Source organism: Kryptolebias marmoratus, linkage group LG16, assembly GCF_001649575.2.
Source record: "Kryptolebias marmoratus isolate JLee-2015 linkage group LG16, ASM164957v2, whole genome shotgun sequence".
NCBI classification, from domain to species: domain Eukaryota; kingdom Metazoa; phylum Chordata; class Actinopteri; order Cyprinodontiformes; family Rivulidae; genus Kryptolebias; species Kryptolebias marmoratus.
In genome coordinates, this window is record NC_051445.1 from 24,314,477 (window position 1) to 24,333,994 (window position 19,518).

At 38.7% G+C, this 19,518-nt stretch overlaps 3 protein-coding genes across 56 annotated transcripts in view; 2 read left to right on the forward strand and 1 right to left on the reverse strand.

Annotated features, from left to right (window-relative positions):
• rims2a (regulating synaptic membrane exocytosis 2a) overlaps nucleotides 1–9,679 on the forward strand; it is a 159,977-nt gene extending 150,298 nt beyond the window's left edge. For 44 of the 50 annotated variants that reach the window (XM_037980253.1, XM_037980269.1, XM_017413151.3 and 41 more), the window contains 5 exons: nucleotides 6,095–6,236; nucleotides 6,393–6,505; nucleotides 6,619–6,720; nucleotides 6,854–6,993; nucleotides 7,093–9,679. In XM_037980253.1, the coding sequence (XP_037836181.1) occupies nucleotides 6,095–6,236; nucleotides 6,393–6,505; nucleotides 6,619–6,720; nucleotides 6,854–6,993; nucleotides 7,093–7,296 (701 nt within the window). In that variant the 3' untranslated portion in view covers nucleotides 7,297–9,679. Of the gene's footprint in view, nucleotides 1–3,739; nucleotides 4,176–6,094; nucleotides 6,237–6,392; nucleotides 6,506–6,618; nucleotides 6,721–6,853; nucleotides 6,994–7,092 lie in introns of those variants that run through there. The other 6 variants (XM_037980275.1, XM_037980270.1, XM_017413185.3 and 3 more) reach the window with 2 other exon arrangements.
• A 3,443-nt stretch (nucleotides 9,680–13,122) lies between these two features.
• LOC108234224 (dendritic cell-specific transmembrane protein) lies at nucleotides 13,123–15,575 on the forward strand. Of its 2 annotated transcripts, XM_037980468.1 has the most exons (4): nucleotides 13,123–13,382; nucleotides 13,568–14,631; nucleotides 14,712–15,044; nucleotides 15,143–15,575. In XM_037980468.1, exons 2-4 carry the CDS (start codon nucleotides 13,585–13,587, stop codon nucleotides 15,200–15,202), a joined length of 1,440 nt encoding a protein of 479 aa, XP_037836396.1. In that variant the 5' UTR covers nucleotides 13,123–13,382; nucleotides 13,568–13,584; the 3' UTR covers nucleotides 15,203–15,575. The 2 variants fall into 2 exon arrangements, with proteins under 2 accessions (XP_037836396.1, XP_017268754.2); XM_017413265.3 differs by lacking the exon at nucleotides 13,123–13,382 and having other exon boundaries at nucleotides 13,440–14,631.
• A 1,109-nt stretch (nucleotides 15,576–16,684) lies between these two features.
• dpys (dihydropyrimidinase) overlaps nucleotides 16,685–19,518 on the reverse strand; it is a 14,639-nt gene continuing 11,805 nt past the window's right edge. For all 4 annotated transcript variants that reach the window (XM_017413261.3, XM_017413262.3, XM_017413263.3 and 1 more), the window contains 2 exons: nucleotides 18,204–18,411; nucleotides 16,685–17,233 (listed from right to left, as the gene is read on the reverse strand). In XM_017413261.3, the coding sequence (XP_017268750.1) occupies nucleotides 17,174–17,233; nucleotides 18,204–18,411 (268 nt within the window). In that variant the 3' untranslated portion in view covers nucleotides 16,685–17,173. The remainder of the gene's footprint in view (nucleotides 17,234–18,203; nucleotides 18,412–19,518) is intronic.

The following is a 19,518-nucleotide window of genomic DNA, read 5'->3' on the forward strand; positions in this document are numbered from 1 at the left end:
AAAGGGTTTTTTAAAAAGTAAGGTTGTGTTTTGGTGTGTACACAACTTTGAGTCAGGCAATCGTATATAAAAACATTTGAGGAAGATATTTTTCATAGACTTCTAGTCTCCTATTGCTGCATGAGAAACTTGTTAGGTCCTACAAGTATTTTTTGAACTGTGCAGGCTAAAGGTCTGAAAACCAAACCAGAGGTATGTATGATGCAGCAGATTTAACATATCCAGAAATTGTCTAAGAAATCTAGCTTAACAGCAGAGATTGCATTTATTGAACAATAATAAAGGTTAACAGATCAGTAAGTCAAGCCAGGTGTTTTGGACATGTGTGTTTAAGGAAAACAGATGGAGACAGTACCAGATGACCAATCACAATCATGGATGAAGAACGAAAGATAGAAAAAAAAGTCAGTGAATGTATAAATTAGTAATTTTTTACATTTTTATTTTTAAGAGCGGGGTATAAGATGTGATGGTTAAATGCATTTGTTGATGAGAGGAATACAAAATACACTGTAGGCTTGGGTCTTCATCTACCTAAAGGAACTGAAGTGAAAATTGAGAAAACTTGAATCAACCTACCTGTTTGTTGTGAGTAGATCCTGTAGTGACTTAACTGATGCTGATTAATTAGTAACTCACATTGATTCACAGTATGTGTTAAACTTTCCACAAGGTTTTTTTTTAAATATTCTTCACTGCATTTTGATGTGAATACCTTTCCATTTGGAGCCAACATTGTTAGTTGTTTGAACCAGTCATTTTTTGATTTTTTGGCTGTTTCTGATGTTTAGCTTTACAATATAATTCAGCATTTTAGCTTATTTCAGTAATATTATTTTGCCTATGTCTATGTGTGTGTGTGTGTGTCAAATCGTCTGTCTTTTAGCACACTATTTCACAAACCACTGGATACATTTTAATGAAACTATCAGAAAATAATTATTATATGTTTATGTCCAACAAACTAACTTTTGGAGTCAACCCAATTCAGGATGGTCACTACAGCTGAAATTCTGTTTTTTTTTTCCTTTCTTGCCACCTGTGTGGCAGAAGATCTTAGTACCCTTAGTGCAGAAACTCATTGTCTTGTCAGGTTCAAAACATAAAATATTTATAGTTATTAAGTTGTGAATAGTGGCTCCATTAGCAATGAACTGTGTTGTGCAGGCTTGGTAAATAAGTCCTTTTGAGTCATCTAAATATTCTTTTCCCTAACGTTTGCTCTTCAAGAGAAAAGCCGCCGAAATACAAGCCATATGCGCCTGATGCAAAGATTTGTGCATTTTAGAAGCAAACTTACCACTCCGCCTGGATACCAAGAGGTACAATTTTACACCAAAGCTTTCTCTGCAACAAACAGTTAAAATTAACCTGACTGAAAGAATACTAAAATGATTCCATTTTATTCTGTGGAGAACATTTTGTCAGTGATTGTAGAAAACCCGGAGGCAATCCACACAGTAGCTGTTGAAACTGCCATTGTGATTAAATGCACAATCCTTTTGAATAGTCATCATTCTGTAGATTGAGGTCACTGCTGGAGCTACTGTCAAATCAATTCAAATCAGCTTTTATTTGCAAAGAGACTGAAGTGCTCTCCACAAAATCAAACAGAAAACAATAGTCAAGTGGAACATTAACTCAGTTGAAACATAAAAAAAAAAGAAATACTTACATCCACCAAAAACATTTGCATTTCCAGACCTAATTCTATTTTCTAAAACGTACAAATTTGAAGTCATTTTTTTAAGTTGATCGAAGTGTGCTTCAAACCTAGCCCCACGCAAACACCTTGGGCTAAAATCATTGTTTGATATTCCTTCCAGCTTTAAAAGTCTTGTTCGTATTTGTTTATTTATTTTTGTGCTGACCTAGATGGAATCTGCAAATGGACGGTGTACACAGTAAGCTGCTTCTTCATAAAGTAGGTTGCAGTGTCTCATAGTGGGAAACTTTAGCTTTAGCAGGAACACTGCAGGGAGTTGCTATTTTCGTGCTGTAGAGAGGAGCACCTGAAGTGTTTTGTCCTGTGCTCATTCTGCCAGAGATATGTGAAACAAAAGGACCTCAGCTACTGTAGGTTTATTTCCGTAGTTAGAGAAGTGTTGATGACAGTTATCAGAGGAGCTGAGGTTTGATGTGCCTGATTTATGTTATGTCCTCACAGACCTTTCCGGAGATGGATTCTGCAGTATTAGTTGACCACTAAAGAAATGTATCTGGATCAATTTAAAATAGACTGCACTAGAAATCTTCTCATGACTAAAAGAGACAATAAAAGGTTCATATTTCTCAGCAATAATGTATTTTTCCCCCCATGTCTGCGTTTGTTTGTAGCATTAGCAAAATGTTTTGTGAACTTGTGGAAAAATGTTAATTGAATTCTCAGAAAGTAATCAATGGATGAAAATCTACAACTCATTACCTTTTGAAGTCAACCCAATTCAAGATGGTCGCCACAGCTAATCAACATGAGCCAACACAAAAATGGCCATAACTCAGTCAATTTTACAGATATTTAGTAAATTTGGTGTTGTAGTAACTGAGAGTCATCCTCAACACATATCTCAAGTGCTAATTCACAGTCGCACATGAAGTTATTTACAAGGTTTGACCAAAAATGGCTAAAACTGTCCCTTCTCATCATAAGGTACCATTTAAAACGCTGGTGACTGCATTCCTTCAAAGAATGCTAGGTCTTAAGTTAGGTTAGTTTTGCACTAATTGAAGCAAAAATCCTGTTTACTTGTTTGTCAGAAAGTGGTTTCAATTGGACCCATGAATGCAGACTGGAACACAAGAGCCAAAGAATAAACTTGAAAATTGAAACTAAAACAAGGTGATCATGGACCAGATGAGGAACCAAGCAGGTAACTAATAGCATGACAGACTGATGAGAAAGTGAGAATCAGGATTTTAAGTACCCTAAGAGGAGTGATTACAAGTGAAGACAGCTGAGACTAATGACCATGGGAAGCAGGTTAAAATAGATAACTGAGGGCAGGAATGACAGGAGAAATGGCTGCTAGCACAAGGAGACATTGGGAAACGAAACAAACTAAACACAAGGAATCCTAAAAAAATAAATAAAAGAACAAGAGAACCCCCAAAAATAAGAACATAATAACAAAAGGAATAAAACAAAACTGCAAACAACAACTACAAAAACCACGAATAATGACAGTTTGATATCTGAATAAAAGAAAAATGGATTTCTTGTCATCCAATATGGCCGAGAGAGATCACAGATAAAGTTTTCCAGTCAGGTATGTAAAAATTATCACTGTCTTGATTTGTTTTTCTCAGTAATTGGAGATCAAACGAAGCAAAGCAATCAACCCAGCTGTGATATTGTCATTAAGGAAGAGAGAAAAGCACGGAGCAGCTTCTGCCACGTGAACGCTGAGTGACTGCCATGTGGCTCAAGCTTCCTGACTGTCAGCCCACCTAATGGCAGTTAATTTACACAGGCCTCTGTGGATAGAACAGGTGCCAAGAAGAAATAGTGCTTTGCGGGATAAAGGGTGACAGTAAATAACAATAATATGCCACTCAGAAAGAAAAAAGATGGAGAAACACGAGAAAGCAAATAATGAGAGAGAAGATTAAAAACTGATGGGAAGAGTGGGGAGCGGGGCTCAGTATCTCTGGGTAGAGCTTGTTGAACCGCAGAGCCAGCAGAGGTGCGCGTGAGCATCCCGGCCCTCTGATTGGTAAAGCCAGACACTGCTCTGTCCCCTCCCCCCACTGAAGAAGGAGGTGCAGCAGGAGTGTCAGACCCAGACAGCACAAGACTCGAATACCAAAGCAGCATTTTTCCTCCAGCATCTATCTAAGTGTACGGAGTATAGTGCAGTGTACAGCGCATCCAGGGACAGACTGCTTTATCCATCCCCGATCATCTGCAGCACGGCGCCATTATCTACAACAAGGCTCAAATAGCATTTAAATAGGACTTCAAAAAGCTTGGAAAAAGGAGGCACCTCGCAAATTTGATTAACTGCATTGAGGAAGAAGGCTCCCTTTTACCATGGGCAGGCAGGGGCATGATACCTCTGCTACAGCTCCTGGGATGCGCATCCAGTGCTCCCAGAGCAAAATCAGCTTATCTGCATCTTTTGAAGCTCTGGCTGTCTATTTCCCCTGCATGAACTCATTCGATGAGGAGGACGGAGGTAAGATGATGGATGTAGAAATGTCACATTAGCAGCTGCTTGCTTTAGGGAGGGGGCAGCATGGCTGACTAAACTGAATGAGCTGTTGGGTCTAGAATTTGTGGAAAAGATGAACTATTGACTCTGGAGAGAGCTGTAGGAGGTTGACAGAAGGAAGTCTGACAATTAGGATTATGATGTAGTTCAACTGACAAAATAACACTTGAGCTGTGTCTTATTTGGTAACGGAAAACAGAAATTTGGGGTCCGCAGATCATCCATTTTTTTTAGGAAGCATGTATCCTGATTTTCTTCTTGCTGCTGCTGCTGCTGATAGTGGAGGTGTTGGTAAAATGGATGGTTGGAGAAACCAGTTTGATTAGGAATGCAGGTCAATCCACCATCCAAACCATCATCCTTTTTCCTCATGATGAGTTTGGTTTTTGTGTCTGAAAAGAATGATGTTCGTAAATAAACTGAATCATCTTTAGTATGGAATGCGCAGTAGGTCTTTTTTAGCTCAAGATTTAATAAATTTCCCGAACAGATTTTAATGCACTTTCAGATTAAAGTATTTGTTTCTGTGCTCATTTTTATTAAAGTCTTTAAGTGCAAGTTTTGCTATTTGATTGTAATAAACATACTCTGACATTGAGTTGTATGACTTCAATTTAATTCCATAGTATGAATGCTTGGATGTACCTCATAATGACTGTCACGTGAGCAGAACATATTGACTTACTTTGAAATAATGTTTTTAGCGCTCATTAATAAGATGTTCCTGGCCAGGGATTGGCTGAGGAGGTCTGCTACAGACGTCAGAGGCGGCCTCTGAAGCTGTAGCTCCTATTGTAACATCTGAAGTGCAGGAAGAGGAGGTGGAGGCTGGCTGCATAACTGAGATTTCAAGGCTGAAAGGCTTTATTACTAGTTACTGTGTGTGAATGAAAAAAGGACAGAATTATCCTGTTTTTACACACAGCCGGGCTTATAAATGTTTAAAAAAAACTGTATGTTCCAGACATGTGACATCCGCACAGACTGGCAAAATAAGGGAGCAAAATGTTATAAGATCCATGGAAACTAATTATTTGTCAACAGTTTCCATCCTTTTCTGTTCTGCACTGAATTGATTATAGGTCTGAGTGATTCCATTGTCATTTGACTTTGCAGTGTCTGTTGTACTTCTGGGAAATAATATGGTCCTGTTCTCATTTTGCAGCAATTTGATCACAAACAAGCAAAGCAACCTTTTGTATGACTTGTATGAAGAACAAATTATCTAGCAGCCACATACAAAAACACATTAGGAGATTAGACACAAGAGGACTACTTCTATAACATTTTTCTCTTAGTAAAACCAAAGGAAGTATATAAGTGGTTTCCTGTTATTGTGTGCGTGTGTGTGTTGATCAGCAGGCATAAAACAAGTCCTGATGACTTCATGTTATACATGTTGTAGGTATGTGTTTATCTGCCACAGGCAGAGCCACGTGGTCTCACATGCTCACTGTGTGTAGATGAGCAGCAGCAGGCCTAATGGGGAGAGTCAGCTGTCTTCTTGGATCAGTTAGGATGGTTGTAGTGGGAAGTGGAGGGGTGGAGCATGAATCCACTGTGGATCCTGCTAAATCCCTGGAGGCAGTCAATAGTGCAGATCAGAGGAGAGCAGTACATGTTGTCCTGGCCAATAAGGTATATACACAAACAGCCAGAAGTATGGAGAGCTTCGTAAAACAGAGGAGGAAAATAATGTAATCATTTTCAGAAATAAAAAGATATGATTCTCATGTGAGTGAGACAGTGAGACTACAAGTGTATCAATGATTATTTTTGTGAATGCCCCTCGCTGTGTCACATTATGATTCATTATCATGGATTCATAGTTTATGTCCCTCTTTCTCCCTTTCTTCTTTTGTCCTGTGTACCTCTGCGTGCAGAAGCGGGAGGTAAAAAGTTGCGGAGTACCATCCAGAGGAGTACAGAGACGGGCTTGGCGGTGGAGATGAGGAGCAGAATGACTCGGCAGGCCAGTCGGGAGTCCACAGATGGCAGCATGAACAGCTACAGCTCTGAGGGAAAGTAAGGAGACCGAGATACTCTTTTCATAAAGAGCTGCTATACATATTTACATATATATACTTATATGTTTATTCGGGGACAGTTTTTACATAGCAGTTGTTTCAAGCTTAGCTTTGATGCTGTGTTTTACAAAATGATTTGCTCTTATACCTTCAGTCTCATCTTCCCTGGTGTGAGGCTCTCTTCAGACGCTCAGTTCAGTGACTTCCTGGATGGACTCGGTCCTGCCCAACTGGTTGGACGTCAGACTTTGGCTACTCCGTCAATGGGTGAGAACAGTTTCCTAATATTTCAGTTTGAAAGGAATCAAAGTCTTGATTAGTTATTTTCTTAAAGATTTTTACATTCATTTTTAAAATATTTTTCGTACTTCCTTTTTTAGGGGACATCCAGATTGGTATGGTGGAGAAAAAAGGAGCCCTGGAGGTGGAGGTCATTAGAGCCCGTGGCCTTGTAGGAAAACCAGGTTCCAAGGCACTGCCAGGTAAATGAGCTCTCAGACAGGAACTTTATAATGGAACAGATTTTTTTATTTTATAGAGTTATACTGCATGATGATAAATAATGAAACAAGGTCAAGCAAACTAATTACCTTTCTGCTCTTTCTACAATTCCAGCACCATATGTAAAAGTCTACCTTTTAGAAAATGGAGCCTGCATAGCCAAAAAGAAAACTAAAGTAGCAAGAAAAACATTGGATCCTCTTTACCAGCAGCAACTGCCGTTTGAGGAGAGTCCAGGAGGGAAAGTTTTACAGGTAAGAATGTTAAAAAAAAACAATAAACAAACAAAAAACTCTTTTCCTTGGAGTTTTTGTATTTTTTACAACTGCTTCTTTTTCTCTTATGCTTCTCAGGTCATCGTCTGGGGTGACTATGGGCGTATGGACCATAAATCCTTCATGGGAGCAGTTCAGATACTGTTAGATGACCTGGACCTGTCCAACATGGTGATTGGCTGGTACAAGCTCTTTCCTCCTTCCTCTCTGGTGGACCCTACTCTGGCCCCACTGACAAGAAGAGCTTCCCAATCTTCACTGGACAGTTTCTCTCGATCATAGCAGCGTGTGGACTAATAGCAATGGTGTAGCAGCCAGTGTTGCAGCAACAGGTCACAAGCCCCGGTTACACTGCATGCTTGATGTTGTGTCTTCTGAGCCTGTTTCTCGGGGTGCAAACGTGATCCTGTGTTTTAAGCAAAAACGTTGCGCACATTGTGCACGTGGCAAAGTGTGTTGCAAGCACCCAGCGGCAGGGATTGCCAGGTGTTGTTGTCATTTGGAAGAAGCCGGGATGAACTCCTTAGCACGAGGAACACATCAGTTCCAGGTTTCCTTCCAATTCGAAGCCATGGGGTCAGCACTGGGAACCACTGAACCAGTTCTACAGAAGCCCTTTTCGAATGAAAAAACTACATGTTGCTTTGTTTTTTTGTTTTGTTTTGTTTATGTCATTTTTTTTGTTTGTTTGTTTGTTCATTTCTGTTAATTTTAATGTACCTGTATCTTAAGGGGGTGACAGTATTTCGAACCAGATGCTTGGTCACACCATGCCAACAGACCTAGCTATGTAAATGCAGCTTTGGAGACCACCACTTTGAGAGAGGTGTATTTATTATACTCCTCCAAAATGCAGGGGACATGCAGTACGTGCTCTAAGTTTCTGAGCTGATAAATCATTGATTGATCAGGGGCAATACTGAAGTGGCCACTATCAACACTCCAGAATATTCAGTAACAATCCCAACCCCATGAAAAAAAGTACAATCTATATTAGTCTTTCTTTGTTGATATATTGTATGAAATTAAATGAGACAAAAAAATATTTTTCTTGTTTAGTTGATTTGCATGGGCACAAACGTAGCTGAATAAAAAGAAAAAGAAATTTATTTTCTTGAGGCTGCAACTTGCAAAAAAAAAAAGAACGATAAAGAAAAATAAACAAAATAGGTCAGCCATTTTCAACAATTTCTATTATTTTTAAAGATAAATTTCAGTAGTGCATGGTTTTCAAAGGGAGTGAATGCAACATCGTAATAAAAAAAAGACATTGTTTGTCATTCTTTAGACCATTCATGAGTCTGTGTTTTGCAGACAGGCAAATAAGGAAAACTTAAAAGAAACTTTTGAATTAATTTAAGAAAAAAAAAAGTGACAATGAAAATAAATGTTGTTTATTTCATTGTAAAAGGCTCCTGCCTTATAAATATAAACATTATGTGCAAATTGTACGTTTCTCTTTTTCTTCCTTGTCCAAGGGTTCTTCTCACTGTAGTATTCATTGCTACCATTGATCAGTCCCCTAATATGTCCAGATTTTAGGACTGTTGGTTGCTTTACAGTTCTGGATTGTTTTATTATGTCTTTTCTTTTTGATTTGATTTGTTTTAACAAGCATGTTGAAAGGGATTTTCTGCAACATGTCTTGGGCACACCTTACAGTAACTTAGCATGTTTTGATAAAGATGATATTTGGAATTTTTGCAGAATCTTGTACAGTGCATGTAAACTTTATTACTTTTCTCCCTCGCAAAATAAATTGAGCAGCAAATTAGTTGTTGGTCTTCCATGACCAGTTATTGAGGTTTTAAAAAACATTCCACCCCCAAAGTCATATTTTCTTTCAGGGTTTTGAGGTAAAACAAAAAATAACAAGAAGAAAAAAGTTTTATATTTATTGAGGCTGGCAACATAAATATGATTTCAAGTGTATTTTATTTTAATATTGTTGACAAACATGCAAAAATGATCTGTACTAGTACACCAAGACATCTATGCCGAATCAAGTAGCAGCAAACAAGCAAGAGATGTTTGTTGCTTTGTTCAGTTTTACAGGCACTGTTAGTGACGATGAGCAAATCACAAGTTTAAATAATACGGGATATTGCCACAGTAAATGTTTTTTTTTGTTTGTTTATTTGTTTTAATAAAAAAGAAATTATGTTACTATATTTTTGTTAATTTTATTCAAAAGCCAAGACCAGTTTATTTTTTATTTTCTATTTTTAATTATTAAAAAGTACTTCTCATTTTTGGGAAGTATATGAGTCCTATAACTGCAGTATGTCTGAATGAAAATGAATTGAGGCATTATTCCTTGTCCACAAGAGAATAATGTATTTTAAAAGTCCAAAACTATCCTCCTCGCTGTAACAGAATACAGTATATATTTTCAGTTTACTTTTCACTGTACATATCTTTAGATGTCAGAATTTGAATAAACAAACTACAAAAAACAGATTCATAGACTCTTTTGGAACAGGAAAAATGCCTCTTGATGACAAAGACATATGTTATTTATCCTTTTGAATGCCTTTTTAATTTAATCTTTTTGGTGCAATGTGTTAATACCAAGACTATGTCTTGGTGAAGTATGGTTGAGTACAGAGATTTATGTAAGTTATTTTTCAAACTAAAAATAAAAAGAAATTGATATTACATTGATGCCAAGAGTTGAGTGATGATAAAAACCTGCACAAAGACACTAATTAACAAGCTGCACATTTAAAAGAAAGACCAAGCATTTCTTCAAGGAGTGCATATTGCCCGTCAACCTTCATGTCAGTTTTAAACTAAGATCACCTATGATAAGAAGGGATGGAATTATAGCCATGTTGATCAACCATTAAAAATAGCATTATGTAAGAGTTCACGCTTGGAGTATGTGTTGGGGATGACTTTCAGCTATTACCACATTAAATTGTATCTTAGTATCTGCAAAATTGGCTGATTTATAGCCATTTATGTGTTTTGTAAGGTCAGTCGGAATTGGCCATCTTGAATTGGTTTGACCTCAAAAGTTAGTTATAACTACAGAAACAAACAAAAAAAAGGTTTGTGGAAGTAAAATTCAACAATTTACTTTTGCGTTTTCAGAAAGCCAAATAATAACAGTGTACAGTATTTTGTGCTGGTATATGTTCAGAGATCAGAATTAGCCAGCTACTTCTTAAAGGCACTAACCCCTCCCCATCATTTGAAATGATGTTTTATTTGCAATAAATATAAAGAGAATTAGCCTGACCAGTTTCCTATGTGATGATAAATGTTAACAGACTGAAAGTAAGCTAGTTTATGAACGTTTTTAAAGTTACCTTTATCAGTATTATTTAATAAAGACACAACTAAGGATAAATTAAAATCCTGTTAAATAGCATCAGTCATCAGTTTCTATTATAATGTAAGCTACATCAAGACAAACTAGCTTAGACTTTTATTGTCTTCCATGTTTTAACAAAACAACACCCTAAAGCTTTGAGTTAAATGCAAGGGCCTTCATATGCTACAACAGAAGCAAAGCAGTGTGTTTAAAGTAGCCCTAATTGATGTTGGAAATTCAATACTTAAGATATGATACAAGTAGGATAAATTCAAGTACCACATGCAGCGGGGCAAATAATTATTTTGATCCCCTGCTGGTTTTGCAAGTTCGAACTCTTACAAATATGTGAACTGTTTCTGTAGTTATGGTAGTTTCTTTTAAATAGCAAGACAGAATATAATCCATGAGAAACATATTACAACAAAGTAAAAACATTTCAAATCAATGAGGAAAATAAGTACAGTGTAGGATCCTCTACAACCAAGCCTTTTGGCCCAGGGCTAGGGTTAGGGTCTCCTCAGGGTTTAAGAGGTTAGGGCATTTTGGCCCAGGGCTAGGGTTAGGGTCTTTATAGGGTTTAAGGGGATAGGGCATATCGGCCCAGGGCTATGGTTAGGGTCTCATTAGGGTTTAAGGGGTTAGGGCCTTTTGGCCCAGGGCTAGGGTTAGGGTCTGTATAGGGTTTAAGGGGATAGGGCCTGTTGGCCCAGGGCTAGGGTTAGGTTCTCCTCAGGGTTTAAGGAGTTAGGGCAGGGCTAGGGTTAGGGTCTCCTCAGGGTTTAAGGAGTTAGGGCCTTTTGGCCCAGGGCTAGGGTTAGGGTCTCCTCAGGGTTTAAGGAGTTAGGGCCTTTTGGCCCAGGGCTAGGGTTAGGGTCTCTATAGGGTTTAAGGGGATAGGGCCTTTTGGCCCAGTGCTAGGGTAAGGTTCTATATGGGCAAAAAATTGTATTTGTGCCACTTTGGCTGCAGCGTGACTGTAGCTTTATTTTTGTTGTTGTTTGTTTGTATGCAAGGTCTGAGCATTGTATAGGTTGACCTTGAGGTGAGTTTGCTGGGAATCCCAGTCCTGTGAAGATTGGCAGCTTCTTATCTTACTAGTGATTAATCTCTCATTCTGAAATAATGGACTCCCAAATTGGAAATGACATTCAATCCTTCCCCAGATTGATGGACAGCAACAGTTGCGTCTGTAAGGTCATTACTGATGCTCCTCAGCATTGTATTAACAAACACACTTACATACCTACACACACACACACCTGTATGCTCCAGACCAGGAAACTGCCAACACCTCTACCTTTATAGGAGGCCATCACTGTAATGTTTCTAAAAGCTGAACCCAAAGGTGACATCAAGAACAGGTTTACATATTTTATTTCCACAGGAGACAATGACAATAGTGATGTGGTCTACTCCAGCTGCCAGCTCCAACAAAGAAACAAACAAACAAACAAACAAACAAATGTGAAAAAGGTGGAGTGGTTAGTCTCAGGAGGTTTTAGAAAATGTCTCCCTAAATTTTAAATTATGTAGAAATAAATTGTTCTGTTTTCACTCAGATTCCAGGAAAATCAGAGAATGTTAGCAGAAGTTGCAGAGAAGCTGAGGAGTGGCTGCAGAAGAGGATAGTAGGGATTTGTAAATGGAAGTCAGGAAGTGATTGACAAGATTAGGTAAGCAGTCTGTGGATTTGTTTTGAAAGAAATGAGAGGAGGAAGGTCCTGCAGGTGAATAGTATCCAGGTGAATTGCAGGTAACTGAGAACTGAGGCAGGGATGTTCTGAGAGAGAATTGTTAGATTGTCCAATACTAGTGAGGAAAAACATGGTAAAGAAGTTCATGTTTTTGACTGCTGAAAGTCAAAAAAAGATCCCTTACAAAATCCAAATCTATGGAAATAATCAGGCTGGAAAGTCCAATTCAAAACCCAGAAAACAAGCCAGGCCAGGGCCAGGCACCATATTAATAAGAAAATATCCAAAACTTACAGAGCCAAGAAAAGAAAAGATAGAGGCAGGGTTGAATAAACACAGGAGACTGAGTCAGAACCAAGAGCACAGGAAATGTTAATACCAATGTGAAGTTAATCTACCAACTGGTAGAAAACAGGTGGGTTTAAAAGTATCAAAAACAGACACATGTAAGCAGACAATTTCTACAGCTGGTGGTGCTGAATTCGGGGGTTACTGGGAAAAAACACAAAATCAGGCTCAAACAATGTTGGTCACACTTGCTGACGATTAGTTAGTTGAGTGTATTCGATCAGCAGCACCTGCCTGCTTTCCCTCTGAAATCCAATGGAAGCAACAAGGGAGCACTCAGTTTTCCACACAGAGCTTTTCTGTTTTCGTTTTGTTTTTGTTTAAAAATGAAGAATATGGTGGAATTTGTTGTGATTATGTACACTTGCACATATCCTCATTTCCTGTATAAATTTAGGCAAATTTTAACTTGAATTCCCAAATAAAGATAAAATTATGCATCAAACCCTGATTATTTTCATGAAACTCACCAACTCTGCATTAAGTTCATGTTTTTGACAGTTTACAGACTTTAATATTAGACCGGCCAACTCTGACACTGGGAACGGAGCTCAGAGAGTCAGACACTGTTAAAATTCAGTCTTACATTTTCCCATCTCTACTTCTGCTTTTGATTAAAAAAGTAGGGATGACTGAGAGATGACTTATGACAGAGGTTTGACAGAGGCGGAGGAGGAGTTCCTGTTTCTGGTGTATTTAAGAAGTCCGCAGAGGACATCTATTAGTAAAAGATTCAGTTTAACTTCTTGGTTTATTTATTGAAATATAAAATTTCATTATATCTTATTTAATCTAATTTTACACTTTTAATCTGACTGTACTGATTTCAACTGGAATGTAATATTAGTAATGAACTGAAATCCATCCATTATCTGTCGCTTGTTTTGGAGCTGGATCTTGGGGGCAGCAGCTGGAGCAGGAAGACCCTGACATCTGCTTCCACAGCCACCTCTTTCAGGTCTTCCAGGAGGAATTGCAATAAACTCCATTGAACAGGATTGTATGTATGTAGACTTGTTTTTAGTCCAATGACAACACTTTTACAGGCGTAAACTAAACTGAGCTCCTCTGAAATTAAAGTGAGCACCTTCAATACAGCAAGATGGTAGTTTAAATATACATTTTTCTAAGAGTCAGAATGTTTCAGTTCATTTATATTTTGATTGTTTTTGTATGTTTCTCCCTGCAGAACCTTTGATATCTGGGATGCTGTTCTCATGGATTACTGTGAAGCAAAGCTTAGAGGAGATCCTTTCTCTAGCTCTAGATGTTTTCACCACTGGTCAAAGACAAGGCTGGAGAAGAATTGTCCTCCTCATTGCCACCTGCATCATATCAAGCCTCCTGCTCAGCACCTTGCTCCTCTTCTACCTCCTCTTCACTCTGAACCGTGAGCTCTCAGTGGCAGGAGGGATCGCCGGCTGCTTCGGGGTTCTGCTGGCCTCTGCCCTTTTCCTGTCAAAGAGAGTAAGGTGTTTGGGGACTCTGTTTGTGATTTCTGTTTTCATGAAGAAGAGTCGGAACCTCCTCCTGACGGCTGGAACAAGTTTAGTTGTTCTTAAAAATATGCGGAACACTGTAGAGAACCTCACACGCCTTGTCCAGAGTATGATTTGCAACCTGAAGGCAAAGAAAGCGGCCATCACTGCTCCATTTAGTAAGTATATCAAGATGTTGGAGTGGATAGGAAGCTTACTCAAAGGGGTTACAGATATTGCAGTAGGGAAGCTAGACTCTGAACTCAAAGTTTCACCCAGCATAGAATCAGAAAACTTCAAGCTGAAGCTGAGCGAGGCGGAGCAGAAGCTGAACGAGACGGTGAAGTACACACGGGCTGTCATGGCGACGGTCTCCTTTGTGACTGAGAGGCTACTTCCTGCTATCAGCTTCCTTGTGCTCATGCTGGTCATAGCCCTACACATTAAAAAGTACCGCAACAACATGAAGTACGAGAACAAGTTCATCAGCAGAAAGTTTGTTCTTTTTGACAAGAAGCAGAAGGCAGAGGGAAAGCCCCACGTCCTCCCCCTCACAGCAAAGGAAGAAAAGCTGTACCCCTCCCTCCCCTCGGCCCGTCCCACCACCAAAGAGGGGAAAGCTATACTGAAGTTTGGAGCCCCAGTAATCTCCCACGCTGTAGCCTGGATCATAGTCATCACTGTGGATGGCTTATTGTACTACTTCATTGATACTGTTACAAAACAGTTATCAGAGCTGAAGCCTTTCCATGTCCCCCTGATAATAAGTTTTAAGGTAAGTATTTTTAAAACATATTCCTATTTCTATCTATAACTCAATCATCAATCAATGACCCATTTGTTAATCTGTTTTAGGGTGTCACAACCTTAATTGGCATACCATTGGATGAGGAAAATCAGCAAAAGGACTTTTCCTATTCTGTGACCCTGTTTGAGAAAAAGTGTCTCCCTAAACCTGAGCTGCTGTTTTATGAGTCAGTGTTTCCCCTGATTGGCATCCTTCTCACCCTGCTCATCATGACTCTGATGGCATCCAAGGTTTCCATGCTCAGGCTGATGGTCTGCGAGCGATTCTTTAACAAAGCAGGAGACGCGAGGGCGGAGTACCTGCATGGCAAAATCCTGAGGAGAAGATTGAAACTGAGGACGAAAAACAATGACTGCAGCTTTAAGTCATTTGTTGTTAAGGTTCGTTTTTACAAATGCTGCAACTTCTCAAAATGATTGTGTTTAATCATGTGAAATGTTGCCTCTCATAAATGATCTTTCTTTCTTTGTTTCATCAGCCACAATTCTGGTGCCCAATGCTCTTCCGATCCAAATGTGATCCTCAGAGCATTGCATAGGAAGGAAATTCTGCTTTCTGCTCATGAGGTCATTGACCACCCTCCACCACACTGTATTGTATGTGCAGCTCATCTTTATTCAGTTTTCCATTGTTTTTAATGTAGCAAGCGTTTTACACACTAAAGTGAAGCTAAAACAGACCGACTGACATTTTATTCACAGCAGAAAAAGCTCAACTTTTTGCACAGATAGATGCAGCGCTGAGAGCAAACATTAATGTCCTGAACAGAATGTGATTATTAAATGCCTTGATACCTACAGTATGTACTCTTACACTTATCAGCTAAATGCATCAGTTAAAAATTTAAATTTATTTCAGCAGTGGTTTACATTTTGCTTGATGGAAAAAAACAGTATATAATAAACACAATATTACCTGAACTTGTAGTCTTGTCATTGTGTTGTAGGTCAGCAGTCCATGACACACATTATTATACAGCTGTTGTGATCTTATCGTTCAGAAATCTAAAGGGCTCTCCACTGAGAGGTTTCTCATGTTAAAATGCAGATTGGTATGATTCCTTCTGACAGCAGGTTTAAAAAATGTCTCAGTTTTGGTTATGAAAGTAACCAACTGTTTACAGACTGAAATCAAGACGCTTTCAATTAATTTAGATTAGTTTCAGTGAGCACTGAACTAAAAAATATTATTTTGTCTACATATTACATAATCTTTTATTATATAAAGATGCAGAAAGGAATTTTGTCTTCTTCCTCATCTATTGTAATTTGAAAACATCCTTAAGATGAAAGATTTAATGTTATTTGACAGATTTCTCTTCCTATGTTTTAATATGAAGAACTTCAAACACAGGAAAAAATGATTTTTCTGTATTTTGCGCACAAATGTCCATGCCCTCAAAGTAGAACTGCAACATATTCTTATATAATCTTCAACAGATGTCCTCTGCATGTGCAGTCAGCGGTTCTGTCTTCTTCCATGTTCTGTACTGATGTTGCTTATAGGGAGGTGTTAACAATCAGCAAATCAAGACTGCATTTTGTTTGATCACTTGTATGTGTGTCAATGCACTGTCAGACACAGGAGGAAGGAAGTGGTCTTGTTCAGGGATGAGTCAGCCCTATGTGACTCACGCCGCCACTGACCCGTGCTGCAACCTGATAAACTCGCAGTGTGTCTTAACTGGCCCTGTGGCATAACACCACGCCAGCCCAATGGGAAGCTGCCTCATGACGCTCGCTGACAGCAGCAAACCTTTCAACCATGAAAAAGAAAGAATGCAGTCCATACATGGGCATAGATGGAGCCAATATGAGTTCCTGCTGTACATCAAGACAGAGTCAGTCAGTCTGGGTCAATCAAGTAAATTCTAATACTTTCATGAATATTTCATCAAACAGAAAGACGCTTTTGGGTGAGAAACATCAGGCCTGTTGCTAATGGCAACAAGAATTTAGGAGAACGGGGTATAAAAGATAAGAAAAAATGCTTTGAAAAAAAGAGCAGACAGAGCTGTAGATGTGGTTTGTGTTCCTTACTTTATTGCACAATTAACAACACAGTGCAGATATCAAGTGACCTTTTTTGTCATGTGTGTTTGAATATAAAATCAAGCATGCAGCTCATTTTAAATCTTTATAAGAACACAGTTGATTACATAAGATTTATGTCAAAGAAAACCTGATTTTTAGCAGCTTATTGGGTTCTACTGACCTGTGAACTGAGCAGAGCCGACCTAAAAACCTGACACAGCTGAAAAAGATAACATTTACTTCCAGTAGAACATTAACCTGGGTGTTGAATAGCGGATTTAAAGGCCCCCACCAATTAACTGTACAGTGAATTATTGTCTGAGTGTCTGAAACTGTCACATGTTTAAAGTGTAGAAACCAGTCACAGTAAGTCTGTCTCTGTGAAAATATAGTTGTTTGTCCTTTTGTTCGTCTCTGGGCTGTATTGAAGACACACAGCTGGACATTTACAGACTTTCATGTCCTCAGTTGGTTCTTCACACAGAAATAACTTTGCCTTCATAAGGCTTTCTGATCACAGCTGTAGGTCTCCCCACCTGCCAGCAAAACAAAGTCAATAAAAAGTTAAGTCAGTTTGACGTGCAGTGCAGTGAGGCAAAGAACAGTAACCTCATCAGATCTTGTTTCTTCAACATAAATCTACACCCCAATTTGAAAAAGTCGGGACATTGTATAAAAAGTAAATTAAAAACAAAATGCAATGATCTGCAAATCTCATCAACCCAGATTTCATTTACAGCGGAACATATCAAAATGTTTAAACTAAGAAACTATCATATTTAAAAAAAAATAAGAAGAATTTAATGGCAGCAGCACATCTCAGAAGGTTGGAACAGGGCCATGTTTCCCACTGTGAAACATCCCCTTTGCTTTTGACAACAGTCTATACACATCTCAAAAGCTGCGCGAGGTTTTGGACCAGAATGTCCCATTCTTGTTTAATGAAGGATTCTAGCTATTTAACAGTGATCTTCTTTGAGGGATTTTTTTGCTTCATGATAAGTGAAATGTTTTCAGGTGGTGAGAGGTCTGGATGAGCAGAACTCTCAGCTGACACAGTGGAGGTCACATGACCTAGAGTGTGGAGCTCTGTGACCAGAACATTGTTACCAAACAAACTCTTCCTACCCCCACATCTTTTATGATACACATACAAATTATACATCAAAACCTAGGCATTTTTGTCTTTTTTCAGGTAATGTTTCTATTATCACTGTAGGGCTTACAGCTCCATCAGAGTTTCTCCAGTTACTTTTCTAGTTAGTCATTTATCATTCACATCCAAATTTACCCATTTTCCTTTTTAATTCAGCCAAAATGTTTCACAATTCATGTACTTCGGTCACAATTTTGCTAAATATGCATACTTTTTTGCATGTACTGATGATACAAAAAAAATCACATAAATCAATCATTTTAGCGTCTGTTTTTATCTTCTTCACTGAAGATCAAATTTAGGAATGTTTGAGTGTAATTAGGAGTGAACAGCTATGAAAGTTGACTCACCTGGTCTCTTTGCTTGATTCTTTTATAAACAAACTCTGAGAACGGTTGTCTGTGGATGAATCTCCCATGTCCTGGTGACACCTGCAGCCGCCCGTCTTCATAAACCACTTTGCCCCTGGAGATGGTGATGACAGGGACTCCATGGCACTCCATGCCCTCAAAGATGTTGTAGTCCACTGCTTGGTGGTGGGTCTTAGCTGATATCCTCCTACAAAGTTAAAAATACCCAACTGATCAACTTATTTTAATTTGTATCCCTGATTATACTCAACACCTGTAAAAAAATGAAAAAAAAAATCTTAAATGCATGGATCAAAGCAAGGACATTGCCATGCATCATTTTTCATACTTCTTTAGGTCAAATAAAAGAGAAAAACACTAACATGTTCAGAGCTACTTTTTACATCACTGTAATGTCATCCATCCAAATGCTCTCACAGAGTGTTTCAGAACCAGCACCATCCATCCAGCCATCTTATTCAGCTCTATGGTTGAGTCAAGAGGGCAAGAGATTCATGAGAAAAACCCAGACTTTGCTCTACCCAGTGACACTCTCCAGCTCCTCCTGGGGGGATCCAAAGCCCCCAGAGCGAATATATGATCCCTTCATCAAGTTCTGGGTCTGCGCCAGGATCTCCACCCAGCACACATCCAGGAAACATCCTAATTAGATGCCCAAACCACCTAAGCTGTGTCTTTTTGATGTGCAGGTGCAGCAACACTTTTCAAAGCTCCCCTTGGAAGATAAAGCTCCTCACTTTCTTTTCAAGGTTGAGCCAGGTCACCCTACGGAGGCAGCTCAGTTCTGCCATTTGTATTCAAGATATTGTTCTTGTCATGATCTACACCTTACAACCATAGGTGAGGGTTAGGACAATGACAGATCAGTAAATCCAGAGCTTTGCTTTTTGGCTCAGTTAGTCTTATCAAAAACATAAAAACAACTATAACCCATTTATTTTTACAATATTAAGCTAAAATGTTGTGTGGCTGAGAGTCAATCCCAATATTCTTTAAGGGACTGACAGATCATGTAAGATCTTTGTTTAAAACTTTGGGATGCAAAGTGGTGAGTAATATGCAATCATTCAAGAAATTCATGTTTGATTAATTTTACTTTTAGCAAATAAATGCAACACATTCCACAGATTGAGGGCAACATTAGTATGGGGCGCCGTTTGTAAACGAGCTTGTGCTCAAAATTCATGCCTAAATTTTGTCACATTTAGCTTCAAACACTGTTTAAAAATGTAGTGTGGATTTTCTGATGTCACTTTTTACAACATTTAGCTAGTTAAATGTAATTGTTACAGCT

Excerpts from the sequence above, each read along its gene's own strand:
- LOC108234224 (XM_017413265.3), top strand. The coding sequence starts at position 13,552 with ATGTTTCTCCCTGCAGAACCTTTGATATCTGGGATGCTGTTCTCATGG. Across the intron at positions 14,632-14,711 it reads CCCTGATAATAAGTTTTAAG|GGTGTCACAACCTTAATTGG; the intron begins GTAAGTATTTTT and ends AATCTGTTTTAG. Across the intron at positions 15,045-15,142 it reads TTAAGTCATTTGTTGTTAAG|CCACAATTCTGGTGCCCAAT; the intron begins GTTCGTTTTTAC and ends TTGTTTCATCAG.